The sequence below is a fragment of the Monodelphis domestica genome, chromosome X (assembly GCF_027887165.1).
Source record: "Monodelphis domestica isolate mMonDom1 chromosome X, mMonDom1.pri, whole genome shotgun sequence".
Lineage (NCBI taxonomy): Eukaryota > Metazoa > Chordata > Mammalia > Didelphimorphia > Didelphidae > Monodelphis > Monodelphis domestica.
In genome coordinates, this window is record NC_077235.1 from 1,139,594 (window position 1) to 1,165,724 (window position 26,131).

Genomic DNA, 26,131 nt, shown 5'->3' on the forward strand with positions numbered 1-26,131 from the left:
CTGGCGTTTGAAGAGAGAGACAGTCTGTAAGCCTCCAGAAAGGGCAGAGGCCTCCTGGATGGAGGATTTTCTGTCATCTGGGAAAATGGGCCTTCGCTATTTGCCTCTTTGTCTAGTCTGTCCTGCTCTCAGGTGAAGAAGATTAGGGGTGCCGTCCATGCCCTTAGGAGATGTGACAAGTCAGCAAAGGTCAGGTCAGGTTGGGGGTGAGCCAGACTAACAGTGGGGCCCCCAAGAACAAGGCTTAGACCCAGGCCAGCAGCAAGGTCCTGAGGACTAACCTGCTGGGGATGAGATGAGAACTTCTATAGCTCAGGGACCAAATTGAGACCTTGCCTGCTGAATGTTTGTAACCTCTGCTTTCCTTAGGTCAATTGGTGTTAGTTAGATGGAACTGAGGCTATAATGGTGAGAAGAACAGCCAGTGGAGAAAGTCCCCCTGAGCACTATGGGCTATCCCAGAATCCCATGGGACACCGACAAAGAAATGAACGAAACTAAGGTTTTTTAAACGAATATAAGATCGACCATAGTTCATTTGATCTGAATGAAGAGAGGTCAAATGAAACACCCAAATCAAAAGGGACAAAGGAGAATTCACATTAGACAGAGAGGAAATCAGGGAATTATGGGAAACTAGTTGGTTCGATTATGTGCCATTTCTCAGTGAAATGAATATTTCCCAAAATATAAAGTACTCAAATGAATAGACTAGGAAGGGGATTTCACCAATGCTATCCCAGAAAAAGGAACTGAGCAAGACTAAAGTGACTAAAAGAGAACTAATTTCTAGTGGCAAAAGGATTTACAAGTGAACCCTAGCAAACAAACACCCAAAGAAAACCGCATTCCAATATCCCATAAATGATTTGTCCAAACTGGAAGATGTCCCATCAAAGTCCTTCTAAGAGACAGAGATGCTCCCCCTGCCTAAGGAAGAGCACTTTAAAGCAGAGTGCGAAAATGCAGAATAACAACTCGAAGGCAGAGCAATGAAAAATGTGGCTGAGAAGATGCTCAAAGAAGCTACCGTGCCCGATTCCAAGTGATACACTGACTGTGACTGGGCTGGCTCCATCAGGATCAGGAACCCAGGACTGGCTCAATATTGGAGAAAGTCCAGCCACAGCAGGCCACAGAGGCTAAAAATCAAATGATCCTGGTAAGAGACGTGGCTTTCGCTAGGCCTGTGGACATGACCTCCCTCCCAGACAGCTGCAGGCTTGAGCCCTTTGGATTCGTTGGACGTTGGCACTGCATACGTTGCCGCCTCATGGACTTCTGGTTGCCTCCACTGGACAAAAGCTCTTTGTGAGGAGAGATCATGGCCTTCTTTGCCTAGCCCAGGGATGGCCTGTGGCCATAGAGACATCTTCTTTGTGAAGAGCCTGGCTCTTAAGAAATCCATACCAATTAGAGGATAGGGGGGAAACTAAGAAGGAAGCATTCCTGTCAAGAAAACCCCAACCCAATCCACTTGGCCCCCAAACTCATAGCCAAATGACAGACTGTCCCTCATCCTGAGGAGGACAGATAAGGCCAAGGGGAAGGATGCGCAGGCCCGCTCCCCACAGCTGAACACAACCATTTTGATCCCTGCCGAAGTCTTCCCTTCTCCGGACAGATTGTCCAAGTTTGGGAGTCTGACAGTCCTGATGAGCAGCTTGTCCGACCTGTTTTTGATCAAGAATCCCTTCAAAAGTGATTCACTTGAATCCAGCTTCTTTCTCTTTTGAAAAACCTCTAAGTTTCTGCTTCCTGCATGAGAGAATGTTTAGTTCTCTATCAGGTAACCAGGGGATGTCCCAGGACCCAGAGCACTGGGCTTGGAATCAGGAAGCCCCAAGTTCAAATGCAGCCTCAGACACTCACTAGCCATGTGACCCGAGAGAGTCACTTCACCTTGTTTACCTCAGTTTCTTCATCTATCAAATGAGCCGGAGAAGAAAATGACAAATCACCCCAGCCAAGGAAACCCTAAATGGGGGTCACAAAGAGTCGGACATGACTGAAACAACCCAAAATGCCTACAAGGAAACTAAAGGTCCTTAGAGTAGAAGAAACATGCCCCTCGGGGGCTGTGGGAGAAGGCCCCAAGATCAAATCCTGGCTATGAGCTTAGAGCTTCGGAAATGGAGGCTTTGGGGAATGTGTACAAGAATCCCTATCACAACTTCCCCTCCTATTCCCCATCCCCCAAAGAAAGCAGATTTGAGATCCAACTCGATTTAAGCCTTGACCCTTGAGATAGAGCCCCACCAGACTAGTTCCTGGAAGAAAAACTGTCTGAGGCATTGAAGGCAGTTCATGCGGGCCTGACAAAACAGGTCAACCCCCTCACCCCCAGCAAAAGTGAGCCAGCTCTCTCCCTAACATCCGGGTTGCACAATAACAGACCCACAACTACACAAGGGCCAACTTAGGGATGATCCCATGCTCCTGGAATGTGCCAACGATTTCTTCCCTCTCATCCCATTGTGTGTATTAAGAATTTAAGCAGGGAAGCAAGAAAGTGGGCCAGTGACCCTAGATGTCCTCTCATTGGACCAGGTGGGCACTGTCACTACCATTGGAGCAATTGCTCAACAGATATTTACTCTGGTGTGTGTGCCTAGAATTGTGTGTGGTGGGGCAAGGGGCTGGGGAAAAAGCCTAGTCCTTAACTCCAACTAGTTCATAGTCTGGTTGGACAGAACCAACAACAGAGGTAATTTGGAATGTGAGCCAAAGGTCCATATGACAAGCTCAATGTTGACTGGGCAGGGGGAAGGGGGTTGGCAAAGGGAGGGAAAGAACTGAGTCTCTCACTTGACTCAATGGGAGCCAAGGGAATGTTTGGGTTGTACAAGAGTGACTATTATTACCATAATCTGCATTGACTGAAGAGAGGCAGCCTAGAGCAGTAGCTAAAGTTCAGAAGAGCCTAAGTTCAAATCCATCTTCTGACCCTTACTTGTTAGTTCTACAACTAGTAAGTTGCAAATCAAGCCAAGTCAAGTCAAATCATGGAACCACCGTAAGCCCCAGGCAACTCTCTAGGCCTGTGTCAGCAGAACCACATTACACATTGGGAAGAATCCCCCAAATCATAGGTCTTGTCCATACTAATGAAGGCTATCATCCAGCTGGGTGGCTTGGGGTAAGCTCTGGGCACCACAACTGACAAGGGCCACTGACAAGCATCCTCTACAAAAATCCTGTTCTGTGTGGGATGACCAAATGTAACTGACTTCTCTACTAGCAGCAATGCGGTGACCCAGGACAATCCTGAGGGACTTATGAGAAAGAAGTTCTCCACATCCAGAGAAAGAACTGTGGGAGCGGAAACCCAGAAGAAGACAGACATAAGATGAATCACTTGTTTATATGGGTATACAACTGGGGGCTTAGGCTTTAAAAGATCACTCTATTACAAAAATGAATACTATGGAAATGGGATTTCAGTGATAATACATATATAATTCAGTGGAATTGCTTGCTAGCCCTGGGAAGGGGAGGGAAGAGGGGAGAGAGGGAACATGAATCATGTAACCTTGGAAAAATATTTAAAAATTAAAAAAAGAAATGATAAACAAGATGGTCTCTGAAAAAAGCTAGAAAGACTGAATGCACTGATGCAGAGTGAAATGAGCAGAACCAGGAGAACATTATACATAGTAACTGAAACACTGTGGGATGATCAAATGTGATAGACTTTGCTACTCAGAGCAATGCAATGACCCAGGACAATCCAGAGGGACTTATGCAAAAAATGCTATCCACATTGAGAGAAAGTATGGTGGGAGTAGAAATCCAGATGAAAACATATGATTTATCACCTGTTTATACAGGTATATGATTTGGGGTTTGGGCTTTTAAAAGATGACTCTATTATAAAAATGAATAATACAGAAATAGGTTTTGAGTAATAAGACATGTATAAACCAGTGGGGTTACTTATCAACTCTAGGAGGAGATAGGGAGAGAACATGAATCATGTAACTATGAAAAATATTTTAAAAAATAAATCCAAAGTATTTGATCCACTATTAAAAAAATCCTGTTCTGTGATACCTCGACATAGGGGAAGATTTCCCTGGGCTCTGAAAAGCTTGGAGTCTAGGCCCAGTGAAGGACAGACCAGCAGAACGAAGATCAGCCAGACCCATCCTGAAGATGACACTGACAAGCAGGAAAATTTCCTGAGGGGGACGGTCAGGACTGTGAAAAGCCTTGAGAAGAGAAGACATGACAGCTGACTTCGTGTCACGTGGAAGAAGTTTAGATTTGTTCTGCTTGGTCCCAAGGGGCTGAGCCAGAAGTAAGATGGGGCTGGGGGAGTTACCAAGAGGCACATTTAGGCTGGAAGTCAAGAACACTTGCTAATCATGTGCCCAAAGTGATGGCTGTAAAGGGCTTAAGGCAGAAAATAAGTGACCACACGTTGGGGCTATCGTAGGGGTGATTCTTGCTCAGACTGAAACTGAACTGGGGTGTCAGATCTGCACTTCTCTAAGGGATCTGCAGCCACGGGAATGGATAAGGCACTGACAGAAGGATAAAAGAATAGAGATGAAGACAACAAGCAAGGACTGAGCACCAGGTAGGAGGAAGAAAAAGAACAAGCCAAGAAGAATGTTGTCGAGGATGTGATGTTCTTTCAGATAAGATTTTGCCATAGTAGTCACACCAGAAAGTCGAGCTTAAAACCACGGGGCACCGAGAGCCAATGTGGAGTCAGTGGAGACTGGGGTTCAAATCCTGCCATTGATGCTTAAAAGCTGTGTAATTAGGTACTTCTTTAAGACTCAGAATCATACATTGTTGTACATATGTACAACACAGATAATATCATGTGGAATACTTGCCTCAGGAGGCTATATCAGGGATCAGTGAGATAATGTAAGTAAAAAATTGGCAGATTCTGAAGTAACAACTAGACAGACACTCCAAAGAGATGAAAGAACATACACGTATCAGAAATATTTAGGGCCACACTTTATGTGCTAGCAAAGACCTGGAAACAAAGTGGGCCTCCATGGTTTGGAGAGCCATAATTTTCCAGCAGCTGCTCTGCTTGGTTTGACTCCATAAACATTCTGCCTCCCCCAGGATAGACTCATCACTTGAAATCTCATTTTCAAGACAATTGACTCAGCTTCCATACTCAACCACTTCTCATGCCCTCAGTTGCCTCCCCTCTCTGATTGGAGGGCTGGAGGCTAGAGCAATGACCTCCTCTCCAAGCCTCCCTTCATAGAAAGAGGGTTCAGGGTTTTCCAGCTAATGTGATTTCCCATTGGCTACTCTCCTTGGTGTCTACTCCACGGAATACTTCGTGCCCCCAGATAGGAGCCCTCTTTCAACCCTGCCCCCAGCTTCCTTTTGAGTATTAGCTTCTCTGATAGACCAGAAGCTTCTTGAGGGCAAGGACTATCTTTCTTTTTCTTATTTCTATTTCCAGCACTTAGCAGCACCTGGCACATAGCAGGCATAGTAAGTGCCAAATGTTTCTTTAAAAAGCCAGTTGAGACTTCCGGGTTAAAATGGCCCCAGAATAGAGGCAAGGCTCTTCCTCTCCTCTCAACCAATTGAGAGAGGATGTCTCACAAGGACAGAACCAAGATAGATGACCAAAGGGATTCCACAGTAAGGTGCAGAATGGAAGGTAGACAAAGTTTGGGCATTTCCACACTAAAAGGGGGCAAAATTCCTCCCACCAAGGGGCGAGTTCATCACCCTATCCCCCCAATCCACCTACAGTGCCAGAGTTGGAGCCAGCACAGAGCAACCTCTAGGTTCTTGGGGCAACTGGCTGAAGTCACTAAAAACTTACCCCTAAGAACAGTGAGAATAGGGACCCCAGGAGGCTGAGGAAACATGGATAGGGCACAGAGATTGGGCAGAGAGAGGTGGCTCACAGCAGATGCCACAGAGACTCAAAAATAGCCTCAGGGCAAAACCTCTCTGGAGCTCAATACAGAGACTTGTGTACCCTCCATACTCAGATTTCTGCAGAGCAATCTCTAGGGTCTCAGGGGCTGGCTGAGACCACTGTAGACTTGGCCCTAAGAGCAGCGAGTCTTGGGTCCCCAGGAGGCTGAGGAACATGGAGCTTGGGTGAAGACACAGCACAGGGATACCTACTGCAGAAGCTGCTGTGGAGTCTCAAAAATAGCCTTAGGGCAAAACCCAAGCTCTATGCACAGAGCTGCCTACCCTCCTCACATAGACTTCTGGCTGGGAAGGGAAGAGGAAACTAACATAGCAATGGCCAGCAACACCCCAGAACTGCAAAACTACCAAAAAAATAAGAAAAAGCCTTTGACTGGATAATTTCTACTTAGAGAAAGAACAAACTATGGAGGAGACAGCAGAGGACAACAAACAAGCAAACACATCCACATTTCCCCCCAAAAAAGAAGGAAATTGGTCACAAGTTCTATAAGAAATCAAGCTGGAATTTGAGAACCAAGTTAAAAAGATAGGAGAAACTTGGCAAGAAAAGTGGGAAATAGTTTAAAAAAGAAAATAACACTTTAAAAGACAGAATCTCCCACTTGGAAACAGAAATCCAGCAAATTGGAGACCAGAATTGACCTGCTGGAAGCCATGAAAATCAGGATAGACCAAACTGAAAAGGAAAATCAAAAGATTATAGTGGAAAACCAGTCTTTAAAGACTAGAATTGGGCAAGTAGAAGCTAATGATCTCACAAGACAGCAAGAATCAATAAAGCAAAGTCAAAAGATTGAGAAAATGGAAGATAACATGAAATATCTCATTGAGAAAACAAATGATTTGGAAAATACATTGAGAAGTAACAAATTCTGAATCTTAGGTCTACCTGAAAACACAGAAATAAACAGGAAGCTTGACATCATACTACAAGAAATTATCCAGGAAAACTGCCCTGATATTCTTGAATAAGAGGGCAAAATAGACATTGAAAGAGCCCATAGATCACCCTCTACACTAAATCCTCAAAAGACATCTCCCAGGAATGTAACTGCAAAATTTAAGAGCTTCCAAACCAAGGGAAATAATGGCAAGAAGCTAGAAAGAGATAATTCAGATATCAAGGAGCACCAATCAAGATTACACAGGATCTGGCAGCTTCCACACTAAAGGACCACAAGGCTTAGAATAAGATATTCAGAAAGGCAAGAGAAATGGGTCTAAAACCAATGATCAGCTACCCATAAAAATTGACTATATACTTTCAGAGAAAAGTATGGGCATTCAACAAAATAGAAGGTTTCCAAATATTCAAAAAGAAAAGACCAGAACTAAATGGAAAATATGAAATCCAAATGCAAAAACCAACAGAAACATGAAAAGGTAAATAAGAAAGAGAGAGGGAAAATTGTTTTCTTTCTTTTTTTCCTTTAAGGGCTTCAATAAGGTCAAACTATTTATATTCTGTAGCATCCCAAGCATATTCACATCTATGAAATATAAATGACTGTATGATTACTGTGTCTCCAAGCATAAGGTTATACCAATGAGGCTTGTGAATGTAACCTTGAACTGGCCATGCAGCCCTTGGCTAAGACAAACTCATTAACATGCTCGGACTCAATTCCCTGGGAAAGCACCACGGTTTGCAATCTACACACCCAAAGGTGTTCCCTCTACCTTGCCACCCAATCTTAATTGTCTATACTTTGTGATGTGGTTACTAGTGCTTGGGAGTACCGCCCAAGCAGGACAGGAATAAATTCAGAGGCAAACTGATGAACTTCCTCTTGGCTTTTCTCCCCTTTCATGGAGCTCCACTAGGCTCCTTAATGACTATGTCTCTCTCTCCTCTTAACCTTCTCCTTCCCCGAGGCTGTAACCATCTCGGCCTGCATTTCCTATCTTAATCTCCTCCTCCACCTCGTGTTCCTTTGTACTCATACTCTCCTATCAAAGGGAGTATCATAGGGATTGCCTGCCCTATTCAAACACTGACCTGTCCATGTCTTTCATTTCCACCCTGGTTCTCGGTTCCTACCTCTCCTCGGGTCCCATCACAAAGGTGAGCCCCTTCCCTTGTGGGACCCTGCTGGTCAGGGAAGTCCATTAAGGAAAACCCCACATATTCCTATATGGAAAAATGTTCATTGTAACTCTCAAAAATGGTATTCACTATTATAGTACTTAGAAGAAATATTCATAGGTAGTTATTGGGATACTAAGTGTTTTAAGATGATACACAAAAAAATAAAAGGTGAGGAATAGAAGATGGCACCAAAAGAAATCTAAAGGAATAAGAAAATTAGGATAATCTTATCCCACACAAACAGGCGCACGGGAGAAGGGAGGGGAAGAATAATATTATAAGAAGGAGAAGAAGAGAGTGATAATGGGTAATATTCAAACCTTACTCTCACTGGAATCAATTCTGAGAGGGAAAAGCATTTAGATTCACTGGGGTATCAAATTCTATATTACAATATACAGAAGTTGGAAGGGAAAAACTAAGGGGGGAGTGGGGTGGGGAATACAAAAGAGAGGGAAAGAGAGGAGGGAGGGAATTTAATAGACCCTAAAAAATAAGAGGGGAATAAAAAGGGAGGGGGTGGAAAGGGAAGTAAAATAAGGGTGGGAGATTGATTAAAAGCAAAACACTGGTGTAGAAGGAAATAGTAAAAGAAGAAAGTGCAGGACTAGGAGAGGAAATCAAAATGATGGAGAATACACAGGCGGTAATCATAACTCTGACTGTGAATGGGATGAACTCACCCATAAAACAAAAGCAAATATCAGAGTGGATTAGAAACCAAAATCCTACCATATGTTGTCTAAAAGAAACACACATGAGGCAGGTAGACACACGAAGGGTAAAGGTAAAGGTTGGAGTAAAATCTAATGGGCATCAACTGAGAAAAAGAAGACAGGAACCACAATCATGATATCTGACAAAGCTAAAGTAAAAATAGATGTGACTAAATGAGATAGGGACGGCAATCACATCCTAATAAAAGGAAGTATAAATAATGAGGAAATATCAGTCCTTGACATGTATGCACCAAATGGTATAGCATCCACATTTCTAAATGAGAAACTATCAGAGCTTAAGGAGGAAAGAGATAGTAAAACTATACTAGTGGGAGACCTGAACCTTTTTATATCAGATCTAGATAAATCAAACAAAAAAAATAAATAATAAAGAGGCAAGAGATGTAAATGCAGTCTTAGAACAATTAGAGCTAATAAATATGTGGAGAAAAAGAAATAGGGACAAAAAAGAATACACTTTTTCAGCAGCACATAGTACATTCACAAAAATTCACCATGTACTAGGGCATAAAAATATGGCAAACAAATGCAAAAGAAAAGAAAAAATAAATGCAAACTTTTCAGATCATAATGCAATTAAAATAATAATTAGTAAGGGCACATGGAAAGGCAAATTAAAAATTAATTGGAAATTAAATAATATGCTTCTCCAAAATCAGTTAGTTAAAGAACAAATCATAGTAACAATTAATTTCATCAAAGAGAATGACAATGATGAGACACCCTTTCAAGATCTATCAGATGCAGCCAAAGCAGTACTAAGGGGAAAATTTATATCCTTGAGTACATATATTAACAAATTAGGGAGGGCAGAGGTCAATAAATTGGGCATGAACATTAAAAAACTAGAAAGTGAACAAATTAAAAATCCCCAGATGAAAACTTGTTTAGAGATCCTAAAAATTAAAGGAGAAATTCATAAAATCAAAAGTAAAAGAACTATTGAGTTAATAAATAAGACTAGAAGCTGGTACTTTGAAAAAACAAATAAAATAGTCAAAGTACTGGTTAATCTAATAAAAAAAGGAAAGAAGAAAACCAAATTAAGAGTATCAAAGATGAAAAGGGAGACCTCACCTCCTAATAAAGAGGAAATTGAGGCAATTACAAACTCTTGTCCAATTATATGGCAATAAATATGGCAATCTAGGTGTTATGGATGAATATTTACAAAAACACAAATTGCCTAGATTAACAGAAGAAGAAATAGAATACTTAAATAATTCCATATCAGAAATAGAATTGAACAAGCCATCAAAGAACTTCCTAAGAAAAAATTCCCAGGACCAGATAGATTCACAAGGGAATTCTATCAAACATCAAAAGAACACCTAATCCCAAAACTCTACAAACTATTTGACAGAATAAGCAAAGAGGGAATTCTACCAAATTCCTTTTATGACACAAATATGGTACTGATTCCAAAGCCAGGCAGGTCAAAAACGGAGAAAGAAAACTATAGACCAATCTCCTTAATGAACATAGATGCAAAAATCTTAAATAGGATACTAGCAGAAAGACTCTAGTAAGTCATCACGAGGGTTATTCACTTTGATTGGATGGGATTGATACCAGGAATGCAAGGATGGTTCAATATTTGGAAAACCATTCACAGAATTGACAAGAAAACCAACAAAAGTCAGATGATTACCTCAATAGATGCAGAAAAAACTTTTGACAAAATACAAAACACATTCCTATTGAAAACACTAGAAAGTATAGGGATAGAAGGGCCTTTCCTAAAAATAATAAACAGTATTTATCTAAAACCATCAGCCAACATCATCTGCAATGGGAATAAACTAGATGCATTCCCAATAAGATGAGGAGTGAAACAAGGATGCCCATTATCACCTCTATTATTGAACATTGTCCTAGAAACACTAGCAGTAGCAATTAGAGAAGTAAAAGAAATTGAAGGTATTAAAATAGGAAATGAACAGACCAAGCTATCACTTTTTGCGGATGATATGATGGTCTACTTAAAGAATCCTAGAGAATCAACCAAAAAACTAGTCGAAATAATCAACAACTTTAGCAAAGTTGCAGGATACAAAATAAACCCACATCAGTCATCAGCATTTCTATATATCTCCAGCACATCTCAGCAGCAAGAATTAGAAAGAGAAATTCCATTCAAAATCACCCTAGACAGTATAAAATACTTAGGAATCTACCTCCCAAGACAAACATAGGAACTATATGAATACAACTGCAAAACACTTTCCACATAATTAAAACCGGATTGAAACAATTGGAAAAACATCGACTGCTCATGGGTAGGACGAGCTAACATAATAAAAATGACCATCCTATCCAAATTAATTTCCTTATTTAGTGCCATACCCATTGAACTACCAAAAACTTTTTTACTAAATAAGAAAAAAAAAACATAACAAAGTTCATTTGGAAGAACAAATGATCAAGGATATCCAGCGAAATAATAAAAAAATGCAAAGGAAGGAGGACTTGCAGTCCCAGATCTCAAACTATACAATAAAGCAGTGGTCATCAAAACAATTTGGTACTGGCTAAGAGACAGAAAGGAGGATCAGTGGAATAGACTTGGGGGAAGTGACCTCAACAAGACAGTATATGACAAACCCCAAAATTCCACCTTTTGAGACAAAAATCCACTATTTGATAAAAAACTGCTGGGAAAATTGGAAGTGTGGGAGAGATTAGGTTTGGATCAACACCTCACACCCTACCCCAAGATAAACTCAGAATGGGCGAATGACCTGAATACAATGAAGGAAACTATAAGTAAATTAGGTGAAAACAGAATAGTATACAAGTCAGATCTTTGGGAAAGGAAAGGCTTTAAAACCAAGCAAGAGCTAGAAAAAAATCACAAAATATAAAATAAAAAATTTGGATACATCAAATTAAATTAAACAAATTAAATTTGTTTGTACAAAACCAATACAACCAAAATTAGAAAGGAAGCAACCAATTGGGAAAAAATCTTCATAACAAAAACCTCTGACAAAGGTCTAATTACTCAAATTTATAAGGAACTAAATCAATTGTACAAAAATCAAGCTATTCTCCAATTGATAAATGGGCAAGGGACATGAATAGGCAATTTTCATTAACTGAAATCAAAATTGGAAATCAAAACTATTAATAAGAACATGCAAAAGTGTTCTAAATCTCTGATAATCAGAGAGATGCAAATCAAAATAACTTTGAAGTATCACCTTACACATAGCAGATGGATTAACATGACAGCAATGGAAAGTAATGAATGCTGGAGGGGATGTGGCAAAGTAGGGACATTAATCCATTGCTGGTGGAGCTGTGGATTGATCCAACCATTCTGTAGGGTAATTTGGAACTCGGCCCAAAGGGAGCTAAAAGACTGCCTGCCCTTTGATCCAGCCATAGCACTGCTGCGTTTGTACCCCAAAGAGATAATAAGGAAAAAGACTTGTACAAGAATATTCATAGCTGCACTCTTTGTGGTGGCCAAAAATTGGAAAACGAGGGGATGCCCTTCCATTGGGGAATGGCTGAACACATTATGGTATCTGTTGGGGATGGAATACTATTGTGCTAAAAGTTATAATAAACTGGAGGAATTCCATGGGAACTGAAAGGACCTCCAGGAATTGATGCAGAGTGAGAGGAGCAGAACCCGGAGAACATTGTACACAGAGACTGACACACTGTGGTACAATCGAATGTAATGGATGTTACATTAATTGCCTTTAGTAGCAATGCAGTGATCCTGAACAACTCGGAGGGATCTATGAGAAAGAACACTATTCACATTCAGAGGAAAAACTGTGGTAGTAGAAACACAGAAGAAAAACAACTGTTTGCCTACATGGGTCGAGGGGGATATGGTTGGGGCTGTAGACTTTAAATGAAAATCCTAGTGCAAACATCAACAACATGGAAATGGGTTCAACCAAGAATCACCTATCCATCAAAACTGACTATATACTTCTAGGAGAAAGTATGGGCATTCAACAAAATAGATTTCCAAGTATTTGTAAAGAAAATAGCAGAGCTAAGTGGAAAGTTTGATATATAAACACAAAGATCAAGAGAAACATGAAAAAGTAAATAAGAAAGAGAGGGGAAAGGGAGAAAAATGTCTTTCTTTTTTCTTTTTTTTAAATTCAAACTCTCTTCTTTAAGGGCTACAATTAGATCAAATTATATATATATATTAATTCATGGGGAAAATGTTATTTGTAACTCTCAAAAATTATATTCACTATTATAGTAATTAGAATCACTCATAGGAAAAGATTGGGGCATTAAGGGTTGTAAGATGATATACAAAAAAAGAAAAAGGAGGGGGGATTCGAAGATGGCACCAAGAGATACTTGAAGAAATAAAATAAATAGGATAATCATTATCACACAAAGATATACATGGGAAGGGGAGGGGAAGAATATTCTTATAAGAAGGTGAAGAAGAGAGTGCTAATAGGTAATACTTAAACTTTATTCTCAGTGAAATCAATTCTGAGAGGGAAGAGCATCCAGATCCATTGGGGTCTTCATGGGAAGGGGGGAGGAAGAATATTCTTATAAGAAGGTGAAGAAGAGAGTGCTAATAGGTAATACTTAAACTTTATTCTCAGTGAAATCAATTCTGAGAGGGAAGAGCATTCAGATCCATTGGGGTCTTGAGTTCTATCTTATCCTACAGGGTAAGTGAGAAGGGAAAACTAAGGGGGTAGGAGGGAGGGAGTACAAAAAGGGAAGGAAAGAGAGGGGGGGGGGAAACTTAACAGATCCTAAAAAAACAAGAAGGAAACAAAAAGGGAGGGACCAGGAAGGGAAGCATATTAAGGTAGCGGATTAGAGGGATTGATTAAAAGTAAACCACTGGTTTAAAAGGATATAGAAAAAGGTCAGAACTAGGAGAGGATATCAAAATTCTAGGGAATGCACAAGTGACAATCATAACTCTGAACGTGAATGGGATGAACTCACCCATAAAATGAAAACAAATAGGAGAGTGGATCCAAATCCAAAATTCTACCAAGTCTACAAGAAACACACCTGAGATGGGTAGATACTCACAAGGTTAGAATTAAAGGTTGGAGCAAGACCTATTGGGCCTCAACTGATAGAAAGAAGGCAGGAGTTGCAATCATGATATCTGACAAAGCCAAAGTAAAAATAGACCTGATTAAAAGGGATAAGGAAGGTAACTACATCCTGATAAATGGCAGTAAAGACAATGAGGAAATATCAATAATCAATATGTATGCATCAAATGGGATAGCATCCAAATATCTAAAGGAGAAATTAGTGGAGTTGAAGGAGGAAATTGATAGTAGTGGGAAACCTGAACTTACCACTATCAAATTTAGGTAAATCAAATAAAAAATAAGTAAGAAAGAGATAAGAGGTGTGAATGAAATCTTAGAAAAATTAGAGTTAATAGATATATGGAGAAAAATAAATGAGGACAAAAAAGGAATACACCTTCTTTTCAGCTGCACATGGTACATTCACAAAGATTGCCCATGTACTAGGGCATAAAAACATGGCAAACAAATGCAGAAAAGCAGAAATAATAAATGCAACCTTTCCAGATAATAGTGCAATAAAAATAATGATCAGTAAGGGTACATGGAAAGCCAAATAAAAATTTAATTGGAAATTAAATAATATGATTCTTCAAAATCAGTTAGAGAACAAATCATAGAAACAATAATTTCATTGAAGAAAATGACAATGATGAGACATCCTTTCAAAATCTATGGGATGGCAACAAAGCAGTACTCAGGGGAAAATTTATATACTTGAGTTCATATATTAACAAATTAGGGAGGGAAGAGGTCAATGAATTGGACATGCAAATCAAAAAAAACTTGAAAGCAAACAAATTAAAATTTTGAGATCCTAAAAATTAAGGGAGAAACTAGTAAAATAAAAAGTGAAAGAACAATTGAACTAATAAATAAGACTAGAAGCTGGTAGTTTGAAAAAACAAACAAAATAGAAAAAGTACTGGTCAATATAATAAAAAAAGAAAAGAAGAAAACCAAATTAACACTATCATAGATGAAAAGGGAGACATAACTTCCAAATGAAGAGGAAATTAAGGCAATCATTAAAAACTATTTTGCCCAATTATATGGCAACAGATATGCCAATCTAGGTGATATGGATGAATATTTACAAAAATATAAATTGTCTAGATTAACAGAAGAATAAATAGAATACTTAAATAATACTATATCAGAAAAAGAAATTGAACAAACCACCAAAGAATTCCCTAAGAAAAAATCATCAGGGCCTGATGGATTCATAAGGGAATTCTCTTAAACATCCAAAGAACACCTAATCCCAATACTCTACAAAATATTTGACATAATAAGCAAAGAGGGAGTTCTACCAAATTCCTTTGTGGTACTGATTCCAAAGCCAGGCAGGTCAACAACGAAGAAAGAAAACTACAGACCAATCTCCTTAATGAACATAGATGCAAAAACCTTAAATAGGATACTAGCAAAAAGACTCCAGCAAGTGATCAGAAGGCTCATTCACCATGATCAAGTAGGATTTATACCAGGATGCAGGGCTGGTTCAATATAAGGAAAACCATCCATATAATTGACCATATTAACAAGCAAACAGACAAAAACCACATGATTATATCAATAGATGCAGAAAAAGCCTTTGACAAAATACAACACTCATTCCTATTGAAAACACTAGAAAGTATAGGAATAGAAGGGTCATTCCTAAAAATAATGAGCAGTATATATCTAAAACCATCAGCCAACATCATCTGCAATGGGGATAAACTAGACGCATTCCCAATAAGATCCGGAGTAAAACAAGGATGCCCATTATCACCTCTATTATTTGACATTGTACTAGAAACACTAGCAGTAGCAATCAGAGAAGAAAATGAAATTGAAGGCATTAAAACAGGCAAGGAGGAGACCAAGTTATCACTCTTTGCAGATGACATGATGGTCTACTTAAAGAATCCTAGAGATTCAACAAAAAAGCTAATCGAAATAATCAACAACTTTAGCAAAGTTGCAGGATACAAAATAAACCCACATAAGTCATCAGCATTTTTATATATCTCCAACACAGCTCAGCAGCAGGAATTCAAAAGAGAAATTCCATTCAAAATCACCCTAGACAACATAAAATACTTAGGAATTTATCTGCCGAGACAAGCACAGGTACTATATGAACACAACTACAAAACACTCTCCACACAATTAAAACTAGATCTAAACAATTGGAAAAACATTGATTGCTCATGGGTGGGAAAAGCTAACATAATAAAAATGACAATCCTGCCCAAATTAACATACTTATTTAGTGCCATACCCATTGAACTTCCAACAAACTTTTTTACTGAATTAGAAAAAAACATAACAAAGTTCATTTGGAAGAACAAATGATCAAGGATATCCAGGGAAATCATGAAAAAAAAATGCAAAGGAAGGTGGCCTTGCAGTCCGAGATCTCAAACTATACAATAAAGCAGTGGTCATCAAAACAATTTGGTACTGGCTAAGAGATAGAAAGGAGGATCTGTGGAATAGACTTGGGGTAAGTGGCCTCAGCAAGACAGTCCATGGTAAGCCCAAAGATCCCAGTTCTGGGGACCAAAATCCAATATTTGATAAAAACTGCTGGGAAAATTGGAAGACAGTGTGGGAGAGATTAGGTTTGGATCCACCTCTCACACCCTACACCAAGATAAACTCAGAATAGGTGAATGACCTGAATATAAAGAAGGAAACTATAAGCAAATTAGGTGAACATAGAATAGTATACTTGTCAGATCTTTGGGAAAGGAAAGACTTTAAAACCAAGGAAGAGCTAGAAAAAATCACACAATGTAAAAATCCATAATTTTGATTACATCAAATTAAAAAGGTTTTGTACAAACAAAGCGAATGCATCCAAAATTCAAAGGGAAGCAATAAATTGGGAAACAATGTTCAAAACAAAAATCTCTCACAAAGGTATAATTACACAAATTTATAAAGAACTAAATCAATTATACAAAAAATCAATCTTCCCTATTTATAAATGGGCAAAGGACATGAATAGGCAATTTTCAGTTAACGAAATCAAAACTATTAATAAGCACATGAAGAAGTATTCTAAATCTCTTATAATCAGAGAGATGCAAATCAAAACAACTCTGAGGTATCACCTCACACCTAGCAGATTGGCTAACATGACAGCAAAGGAAGGTAATGAATGCTGGAGGGGATGTGGCAAAGTGGGGACATTCATGCATTGCTGGTGGGGTTGTGAATTGATCCAATCATTCTGGAGGGCAATTTGGAACTATGCCCAAAGGGCTCTTAAAGACTGTCTGCCCTTTGATCCAGCCACAGCACTGCTGGGTTTGCACACCAAAGAGATAATAAGGAAAAAGACATGTACAAGAATATTCATAGCTGCGTTCTTTGTGGTGGCCAAAAATTGGAAAATGAGGGGATGCCCTTCCATTGGGGAATGGCTGAACACATTGTGGTATCTGTTGGTGATGGGATACTATTGTGCTCAAAGGAGTAATGAACTGGAGGGATTTCATATGAACTGGAAGGACCTCCAGGAATTGTTGCAGAGTGAGAGGAGCAGAACCAGGAGAACACAGAGATGGATACACTGTGGTACAATTGAATGTCACAGACTTCTCTACTAGCAGCAATGCAATGATCCAGGACAATTCAGAGGAATTTATGAGAAAGATGCTCTCCACATCCAGAGGAAGAACCGTGGGAGCAGAAACACAGAAGGAAAACAACTGCTTGATTACATGGGTTGATGGGGATATGTTTGGGGATGGAGACTCTAAATGATCACCCCAGTGCAAATATCAATGATATGGAAATGGTTCTTGATCAATGACTCATGTAAAACCCAGTGGAATTGTGCATCAGCTACCAGAGGGGCTGGGGGGAGGGGAGGTAAAGAACGTGAATCTTGTAAGCATGGGAGAATATTTTAAATTAATTAATCAAATAAAATTTCTGAAAAACATAAAAATAATTTTTAAACAGAGAAAATAAAGAAATAAAATAAAATCACTCTAGACAATATAAAATAATTGGGAATCTTTCTGTCAAGACAAACTCGGGAATTATATGAACACAACTACAAAACACTTGACACATAAATAAAACTCAATCCAAGTAATTGGAAAAAAGCATTCATGGGTAGGATGAGCTAATATAATAAAAATTATAATCCTACTTAATACGGGGGGATATGAATCTTGTAACCATGGGAAAATGTTCTAAATTCATTCATTAAATAGAAGAAATGGTTGATGAAATGCCACATGTGAGGAACAGTAAAATATGATGCGGCTGGAGGGCAGAGCATGCAAAGGGAGGGCACGTAAATTATAGGGAAGCCAAGGTGGTCTGGAGCCAGGCTGCGAAGGGCCTTCAGTGCCTCCAGAGGGGTCTGTGCTTGAGCCTAAAAGGGAGAAGGGGGGAGGGATTGAGCAGGGGAAGGATTTAGGCAAATCCTGCCTGACTCGCCTGCACCCATCCTATAGTGTGGCCAAGGCCGGCTGTGTACCACCCTTCTTTGGTCTTCTCCACAGCAGCTGGCCTGCCCAGAGATCCCTGGCTTTGGCCTGAACCACCACCCAGTGGAAATCGTGAGCACTGCAGCACCTCCGATGCCCACTAGTAACCCCTGGCACTCTTCTATGGCTGGATTACTTCCTTACCAGCTACCTAGGAAGGACGTTCTCTTTTCCCAGTCTCTCATCTCCTTACTCCCCCCATCATGCTCTACTCTATTTCTGCCCACCCCTTTCACTTAGCCCGTTGGCACTGCCATCCCACTACACAACACCCCTTTCTCCAGATTTCCTCATGTCAGAGTCTCCCAGCTCCCTGGAAACTCTCTCATTGAGCCCTGGCACTCCACAGAGGTTGCTGCCTTCAGAGACAATGTCTTCAGCAGTCAGTGCCCCTTCTTTCGCCACCAGTGCCACCCTCCTAGCCCCTGCGTGCTGCTTTTGTAGGGATGATGGAAATGCCCTCGCTCCCCACAGCCACTTCCAGACTTGCCTCATGCTGCCTCAAGAACCTTCTCCAGATGCTGCTGGCCTCAGGGTCATTCTTCCTCAACCCTGGCAGGGAGAGCAGCACCTTTCTTAATGCCTCAAATCTGACCTGTGTATACCAGAGGGTTTCAGCAATACTTGAGTCTCACCGTTACCCACAGAGCTTCTGCTTCCCTGATCAAGAATGGCCCCTCTTCCGTCTGGCCATATGGAGCATCATCTAGCACACTTCTCAGCCTCCTTATGCTTGGCCTTTATTCGCTTCCCTTCCAAATCTTGGCTCCATTATTGACTTACCCACCCCTTCCACCCCCCCAGCCCCCCATGACCTCTTGCTGCTCATCTCTTGACAAGGCCAGTCTGAGGATGACTCCCTGACTCCCTCCCTCCTTCCTCCCTCCCTTCCCTTCCTTCCCTCCTTCCTTCCTTCCTTCCTTCCTCCCTCCCTTCCCTCCTTCCTTCCTCCCTCCCTTCCCTCCCTTCTTTCCTTCCTTCCTTCCTTCCTTCCTTCCTTCCTTCCTTCCTTCCTTCCTTCCTTCCTTCCTTCCTTCCCTCCTTCCTTCCTCCCTCCCTTCCCTCCCTTCCCTCCCTCCCTTCCTTCCTTCCTTCCTTCCTTCCTTCCTTCCTTCCTTCCTTCCTTCCTTCCTTCCTTCCTTCCTTCCTTCCTTCCTTCCTTCCTTCCTTCCTTCCTCACTTGCTGCTGAATGGAACTGAGGAAAACACCCGACTGACCTGAACCCCATCTGAAACACTTCCTAGGTGTATGACCCTGGGCATGCCACTTGGCTTCTCTGGGCTTCAGTTTCCTCCTTTGCAATAGGAGAGGTCTAGCCTTGATGCCCTCCCAAGTGTTCCCTTTCAGCTCTAAATCTAGAAATGCAAAAGCCAAGGGCCCTGAGAGAGGGCGGGAAGGGACACCGTGTCCAAAGATGAAGGAAGAGACATTGCCTAGGAGCTGGGGATAGGAAGCGAGAAACCAATTTTTGTTTAATGAGAAAATTTTTAATTAAGTTGACAATCTCTCCACCAGAGGGAGTCAAACTCAAGTAGAAAGAGGGCTCCCAAAGGAATCCCTGTGGGTTAGGAAAGCACACACGAACATTGTCGGTGTTCTGGTGTATTCTTTTTCACTAAATTGATTTCCCCATTACATTTTCATCTGCTTTGGGAAGAGCTTGGGAGTGTGGTGGCCCTTTTGGTGGAAGTCCCCGAGTTTGATACCTGTCACCCATACCGCCTCAGGACCCCTGCTAGTTGGTGGAGACCACACTGGGAGTTTCCCTTTGCTGACTTGGCCCCATGACTACCTGTAAGGAAATAATGAAACCACTCCTTGGGGTGCCTTATTTTAATTGGGTCCCAGAGAGCTACAGGGGCAGTTTTGTTAGTAAAATGAGGGGCTTCTACGGAGCCATTGCTAATTCTGAGAGCTCGAGGAGTGGGGGAAGTCGGTCCCATTCTTGTTTGGCTACCAGCCCTACCCCAGGAAAAACAAGGTCCCAAGGCAAGGCTCGGCTCCCTGGCATGCTTTCCACTTTCTCCATCACCTTCCTCAGTCCTAGAAAATTAGGGAAGGAAGAGCCGCAGCCCTGATTGGCAGTGGTGTGAACGCTCCCCCTGAACTCGTTTCCCCCAAATGGTGCCAGACTTTTCCAGGTGGAGGGGGCACCCGGGGTGGGCTGTCTGCACCCATACCACCTATGACAGTTCTTGGTGACCTCTGAAAGACAATGGAGGGAGAGCCGTGGGGAAGTGGCCAGCACTCACCATGGGGATGGGGCAGAGGACCCCAAGGCCAGTGGTTCGCTGGGCGGCAGCGGCTACCCGCTGAACAAAAGCTTTAGGGACTCCATGGGGGCACAAGCACTTCTTGGCCTTCCAGTACTGTATCATTCTGAGTGAGGGGGTCCCGACTGGAGAGGACCTTGGACAATGATGCCTTGGCACAGCTGCCAGCCCTGCCCCAAGTCTGCCACACCTCTGTTGGCAGGCTCCAGCCGGTGACGGAACGCTAGGCAGCTGCAGCGGCGGCAGCACAGTGGATGCCCAAGGCTAGATGGTGCCAATGTAGTAAAGAGGCAAAGGAAGAAGAGGGCACAGGGGTGCACTTCTCTACCGGGCTGCCACTCCCCCAGTGCAATGCTGGCTCCTTTTCTTACAGATGGCCGATAGCCATTTGGAAGCATAGCAGGCTGAGAGCCTCCAGTGAAATCGCGCGGGAAAGTTACGGCTGGCTGGGGTGGGGTTGGGGGAGGGGCGGGGCACCCTCCCTTATTACAAAGGAGGAATCTGCAAAGCCATTTCCCACCAAGAAGAGATCAGCCCCACTGCCCCTCCAGAGGCTGTGGGTCCCCGTTTGGCCCAAGCACCCAAGGGAGACCCCTTCCACTTGGGGCATGGCCACAGCAGGGAATGCCCGGGGCACAAAGAGCGCCCTGGCGGCTCCCGTGTGAGTCTCCTTAGGGTCCCACTGCAAAGGTCACTTAGGGAGACTCCCTGGGGCTTGGATACCTGCCTGGACAGACGGACGGAGGACGGCCAGAGGGATGGACGACCGGATGGCCCGCCTCGCTTGTCCCACGCACGCACGCAGGCACGCACACACGCACGCCACGACGTAGGGAATTCGTGTCCAGGGCCCGCCCTTGGCTGCACACACGTGTGTGATCACAGCCCAATATGGCCGCGGTGGCTGGGCGGAGCTGGGCTAGCAGTAGGGGGCACGTTGCCATAGTAACTGAGCGAGGACCGGTGGGGCCACAGGCATTTGGCCAAAGTGAGATGCCCCCATGGGCGCGGTATCCAGGGTGAGCCAGAGCCTCCGGGAGGCTGCTCCTCCCCCAGCTGCTCTCACCAAGGACTTCCAGCAGGGGGATCAAGTCTCGAGGAGCCAGGATCTCCCCTGGGGGCTGGGCTCCTTCAGCTTGGCCTCCCCGTCAGAGACCTGAGTAAATGCCAATTAGAAATCAGTGATTGTGGTTTCGAGCTGGGACTCCCATTCGGGGCGTCCTGCCTCTGGAGGCTAGCCCTGCGCCTGCGCGTATGTGTGTGGAGGCAGGGGCCCACAAATGGCCCCGTGGAAACCACTCTTCGAATCTTCCCTCTCCTGGGGAAGTCGTTGAAGCTTTCTCCATTTCGCTTTCCTCATCTAGAAAATTGGGGGGACCCACGTGGTTCTCTGAGCTCTCTGATCTTCAGAAGACTTGAGTTCTGATTCTGCCTCAGGCAATTGCTGGCTGTGTGATCCTGGACAGTTTGGTCCCCTGTAAAATGATGCCCATTCCACCCACCAAGTGAAGTCTCCAAGCTTGGGAGGCCACTATTCCACCTTTGGACAGCAGGGGGCACCCCTCACTGTACTTAGTCCCACAGATGTCTCCCATTCCTCAGGACTCGCCTTTCCCTCATCCCTCCCCACTCGTCTCCTCTTGCTAACTTCCACAGAGGATCTCAAAGCACACAGTGCTTCGGCAGCTCCCCATCACACTTCCATCCAGCTCGGCTCCCCGGTCTGACGTGGCGATCAAAGCCATGTTGGTAGGAAAGCCCCGGGAGGCCGCCATCGTGCCCATCGCCCTCAAGCCCAGCTCCTCTCTTTTGCCTTAAAAATGGTCACAGACTATCCCCCACTTTGGTGGCAAGCACAGGCCATGGGCCCTTCTCCAGTCATGCTGGGGCCTCTCTGCCCTCCACAGTCATCCATGCCTCCCTGTTGGTCCCAGCCTCCTTGCTCTTGGCAGGTAACAAGTCAAAGCCCAAGCAAATTTGGTGGACTGATTCTGCCTTCTCTGTGCCCTGCCCTGAGGCGGCCACTGGCCCAGTTGCCTCAAGTGGCATCTTTCTCCAGGGGCATCAAATGAGCAGCACCACGGAAGTGGCTGCAATTGGGATCCTTATGATTACTGCTGGTGCCAAGGGGGCAGCCCCAGAACGGTTTTCTGCTGTCTCGGCCTAAACACACCCATGAAGCCTGGGGGAAAGGGTCCTGGCCTGGAGTCAGGAAAGCTGGGCTCAAGTCCTGGCTGTGTGGCATTCTCCATTTATGACCCTGGGTGCCTCCCCTTCCCCCTCTGGTCTATGGAAGCTCATCGCCTGGAGCTCTAAGGGACCTCAGGCCGTCATGTCTGTAAAAGAAGGCAGTGGGCTGGCATGGTCTCCTAGGTGCTCACTGGTGTGCCTCAGGAGGTAGGGCATAGGTGGGCCAGGAGGCCAAGGAGCCACCAAGCTTCTCTGTTCAGTAGGTCTTGCCACCAAGGTGCCAAGCTCTGAAGCTGGGCAGAGCCAGCGGTCCACCAAGTCACGCTCTACCTCCATTCCCAACTTACTAGAGAGGCTGTCATCAGAAGGCACCTGGCAGGGGAACTTGACCAAGGGCCAGGCAGGCATTCTCTGGGGCATTGGCTTCTCAGGCACAAAGGGGGGCTGGTTGAGCCCATGACAAAGGGCCCCTCCGGTTTCTGGGAATTCAGACACAAGGCAGGAAAGACACAGAGAAACAAAACCGTTCCTCCACAAGGGGAGAGGCAGTGTGGCCAACAGCTGGCTCCTTTGGGTTTGAGCCCTATACCAGGCACAGAAGGCTGACAAGGGAAAGGAAAGTTAACAAAGAGAGGAGAGCAAAGAGTTCCATATTTACCTGTGAGGCACACATTGACATCTGCCACTTCCTAGCCGGGTGACCCTGGATAAGTCACTGCCTGCTCTGGACCTCAGTTTCCCTCTGTGAAAAGTGAGGGAGTTGGAGGAAGTGTCTCTAAGGCCCTTTCTGTCCTAATCATGAATTTGGCTCTGTAGCCCTTGCCTGGGAGCTCAGAGGAAGAGTTGTAGCGACTTTGCTGCTCTGTGAGGCCAGAACACTTGGAGCCTTGCACGGCCTTTTGGCTCCTTCTTGCTTCCCAGGCCTGAGCGCTCTACCAGCCTTCTAAGAGAGAGGCAGGGTAGCCAAATGTTGCCCTTTCTGGGGCGCCGGCTGGATTCCTCCCCTGACCTTGAGTCCGCTGGCCCAGCCTGGCCCGCCCAAGTTGCCAGTTTCCCACAGGGGGGCTGTGGCCACCCTGTGCCAGACAGCCCGTGGAGGGATCTTGGAAGCCGAGGAGGAGGTCACTCTCAGAGCCTGCAGCCTGCCACTGCTTCTTCTTAAGGCACTGGAGGCCCGGGGGGGGGGGGGGCTCACCTAGCATCTCTGAGAGGCCTTGAATTGACAAACAATGTATCCTTGGGCCTGTTAGCTTGAGGCTCCCTGGAATTCCCCTTCCTCCCCCACAAGCTCCCCAGCTCTGGCCAGCAAGGTCAAGCAGGGCCAGAGAAGCCCTCCTCCCCCCTGGCTTGAAGTCAGCTCTCTTTCATGCCCCAGAAACCCTCCCCCTGACAGATGTCGCCCAACTGGGGCTCCTTCCTCTCCTGGCCTCCTCTGGGTGCTAATCATTGTCCTCCATTGTCTGTGGCCCTCAGGGAGCTCTGAAGGGCAAGTGCTTCCCCTGTCCCAGCTGAAAACTTGGTCCACCTGGGGCCAATGAGGGCCTTACTCCCCTCATTCAGATATTCCTAATTCTCATTGGCTGGTCCAGTGAGCACACTCCTCAGGGTTGGTGCCACGCTCACTTTCATCCTGATGGAGTCCCTCTCCATCACGTCCCTGACCACCTTTGCCCCTAAGTGCTGTGGGGGAGTCTCTGGCATCCTCAGGCCCAGGGTTGGAGATTTCAAGGCCCCACTCCCTTGCTTGCTCACTGCTGAGAACCTGGGGCCTCCCTCCATCCTTTGAGATCCAACATGTGAAAATTTCAGGAAGCTGTTTGTTTGGACGCCAGAATTCTGGTGTTGTTGACCACAGTGACCGCCCACGTTGGGGTAACTGAATTGGGGTGGACCTGCCCCCTCGTCACTAAGGCCGCTACTGGTCTTGGGAGAGAGCCTTAGGGAGGAAGGAGGGAGCCTGGATCTCAAGGTCCCCAGTGGCTGCTAAAGCCCCTGAGGGGCTATCTGGACAGCTGAAGACTTCTGAGTCACTGGGGACCATTCAATGGAGCAGACTGAGGCCATAGCACTCTCCATGGAAGAGGACCTCCTCACAGAGAGCCCTCCCCCTTCTGATGACAACATGGAGGAGGAGTTTAAAGATTGGGGAAAAGTCAAATAAAATACATGGCCATGTTGCAAAAATCCTTGGTGCGGAATGGGAAGGGCCAACTCTTGTTCTGTGACTCAGACACGGCCACCCCAGGCACCAGTTGTGGGGCTGACCTGTGGCCGCCTGTGACCTTCAAGGTCCTAGAGTGGGTGAAGTTGTGTCCTTCCTTTACAAGGGTGACAGCCGGGCCAGGACCCGAGGCCGCCTCTCAGACCTAGTCCTCTTCATGGCCCATGCCACTTCCAGCCAGTGGCAGTTCAAGGGTGGACGCTCTGCCTCAAGGTCCTGGGCCACATCGGCCCCTGGCTGCTATTGTTTTGCTCAGAGGCAGCTTGGCACAACGTAAGCAGCTGGCCATCACGTCAAGCTGGTGGCTTTGGGCATTGAGTTGCAGCCGGGTGCTCAGCTCTTTTTCCACCTGCACCAGCCATGACCCTTTGGAGCTTGTCCATGGCCACAGGAAGAAGCTGAGGCACCATACCTTGCTCATGCTGTAAGAGCAAATCCCCTTAAATGATCTGTGCACATTGAGAAATAAAAAGTGATTTGCTATTTCCTTTACATGCTTGTGTGTCCCCTGGGCATTGCTTGGCTTTGTGTGTGTGTGTGTGTGTGTGTGCATGTATCTATGTGTGCACACGTGCTTGTTGTGTGTGTCTCTGTGTGTGCACATGCATGCGTGTGGGCTTACCAATGTACTGATGAAGATCTGGGCCATTCTGAGATATAGCCATGAGCAATTTGAAAGCAAAACTGACTCCCAGATGGTGTGGGGGTAGGGGAATTAAACACCCTGGGGTGGCCCTCTGGCCTTCATGACTTTAGTCTCTAGAGGGTTCAAGGGAGCTGGATTTGGGGCTGTGAGAGGTCTTAGGGGTCCTTGAGTCTACAACCTTGCTAGAAAGAGGAAACTGAGGAATCTCAGAGAGAAGGGCCTTGACTGAGGGCCCACAGGAAGGGGGAGGCAGAACTGGGCCTCCTGACTTCTGCTCCACTGCTCTCCACTAGACCAGCACTGGCTGTTGGGGGACACAATGAGAGCAGGCCAGTGAGGCCCTGTGAGCAGTGGGTGCTAAATAAATGCTCGTTCCCCCAGCTCCCACCCCACCCCGGACAATCCAGGACAGCCTACCAGAACCAGAGTACTGGCACTTAAGCCCTGAGAGTCGAGTCATCGTGGGCTTTAGCTCTGC

General features: G+C 44.4%; 1 protein-coding gene across 2 annotated transcripts in view; it reads right to left on the reverse strand.

Moving 5' to 3' along the window:
• The window catches only part of LOC100017154 (Krueppel-like factor 5), a 61,153-nt gene extending 37,217 nt beyond the window's left edge, over window positions 1-23,936 (reverse strand). For both annotated transcript variants that reach the window (XM_007507624.2, XM_007507623.2), the window contains exon 1: window positions 23,445-23,936. In XM_007507624.2, the coding sequence (XP_007507686.1) occupies window positions 23,445-23,465 (21 nt within the window). In that variant the 5' untranslated portion in view covers window positions 23,466-23,936. The remainder of the gene's footprint in view (window positions 1-23,444) is intronic.
• Window positions 23,937-26,131: the final 2,195 nt, after the last annotated feature.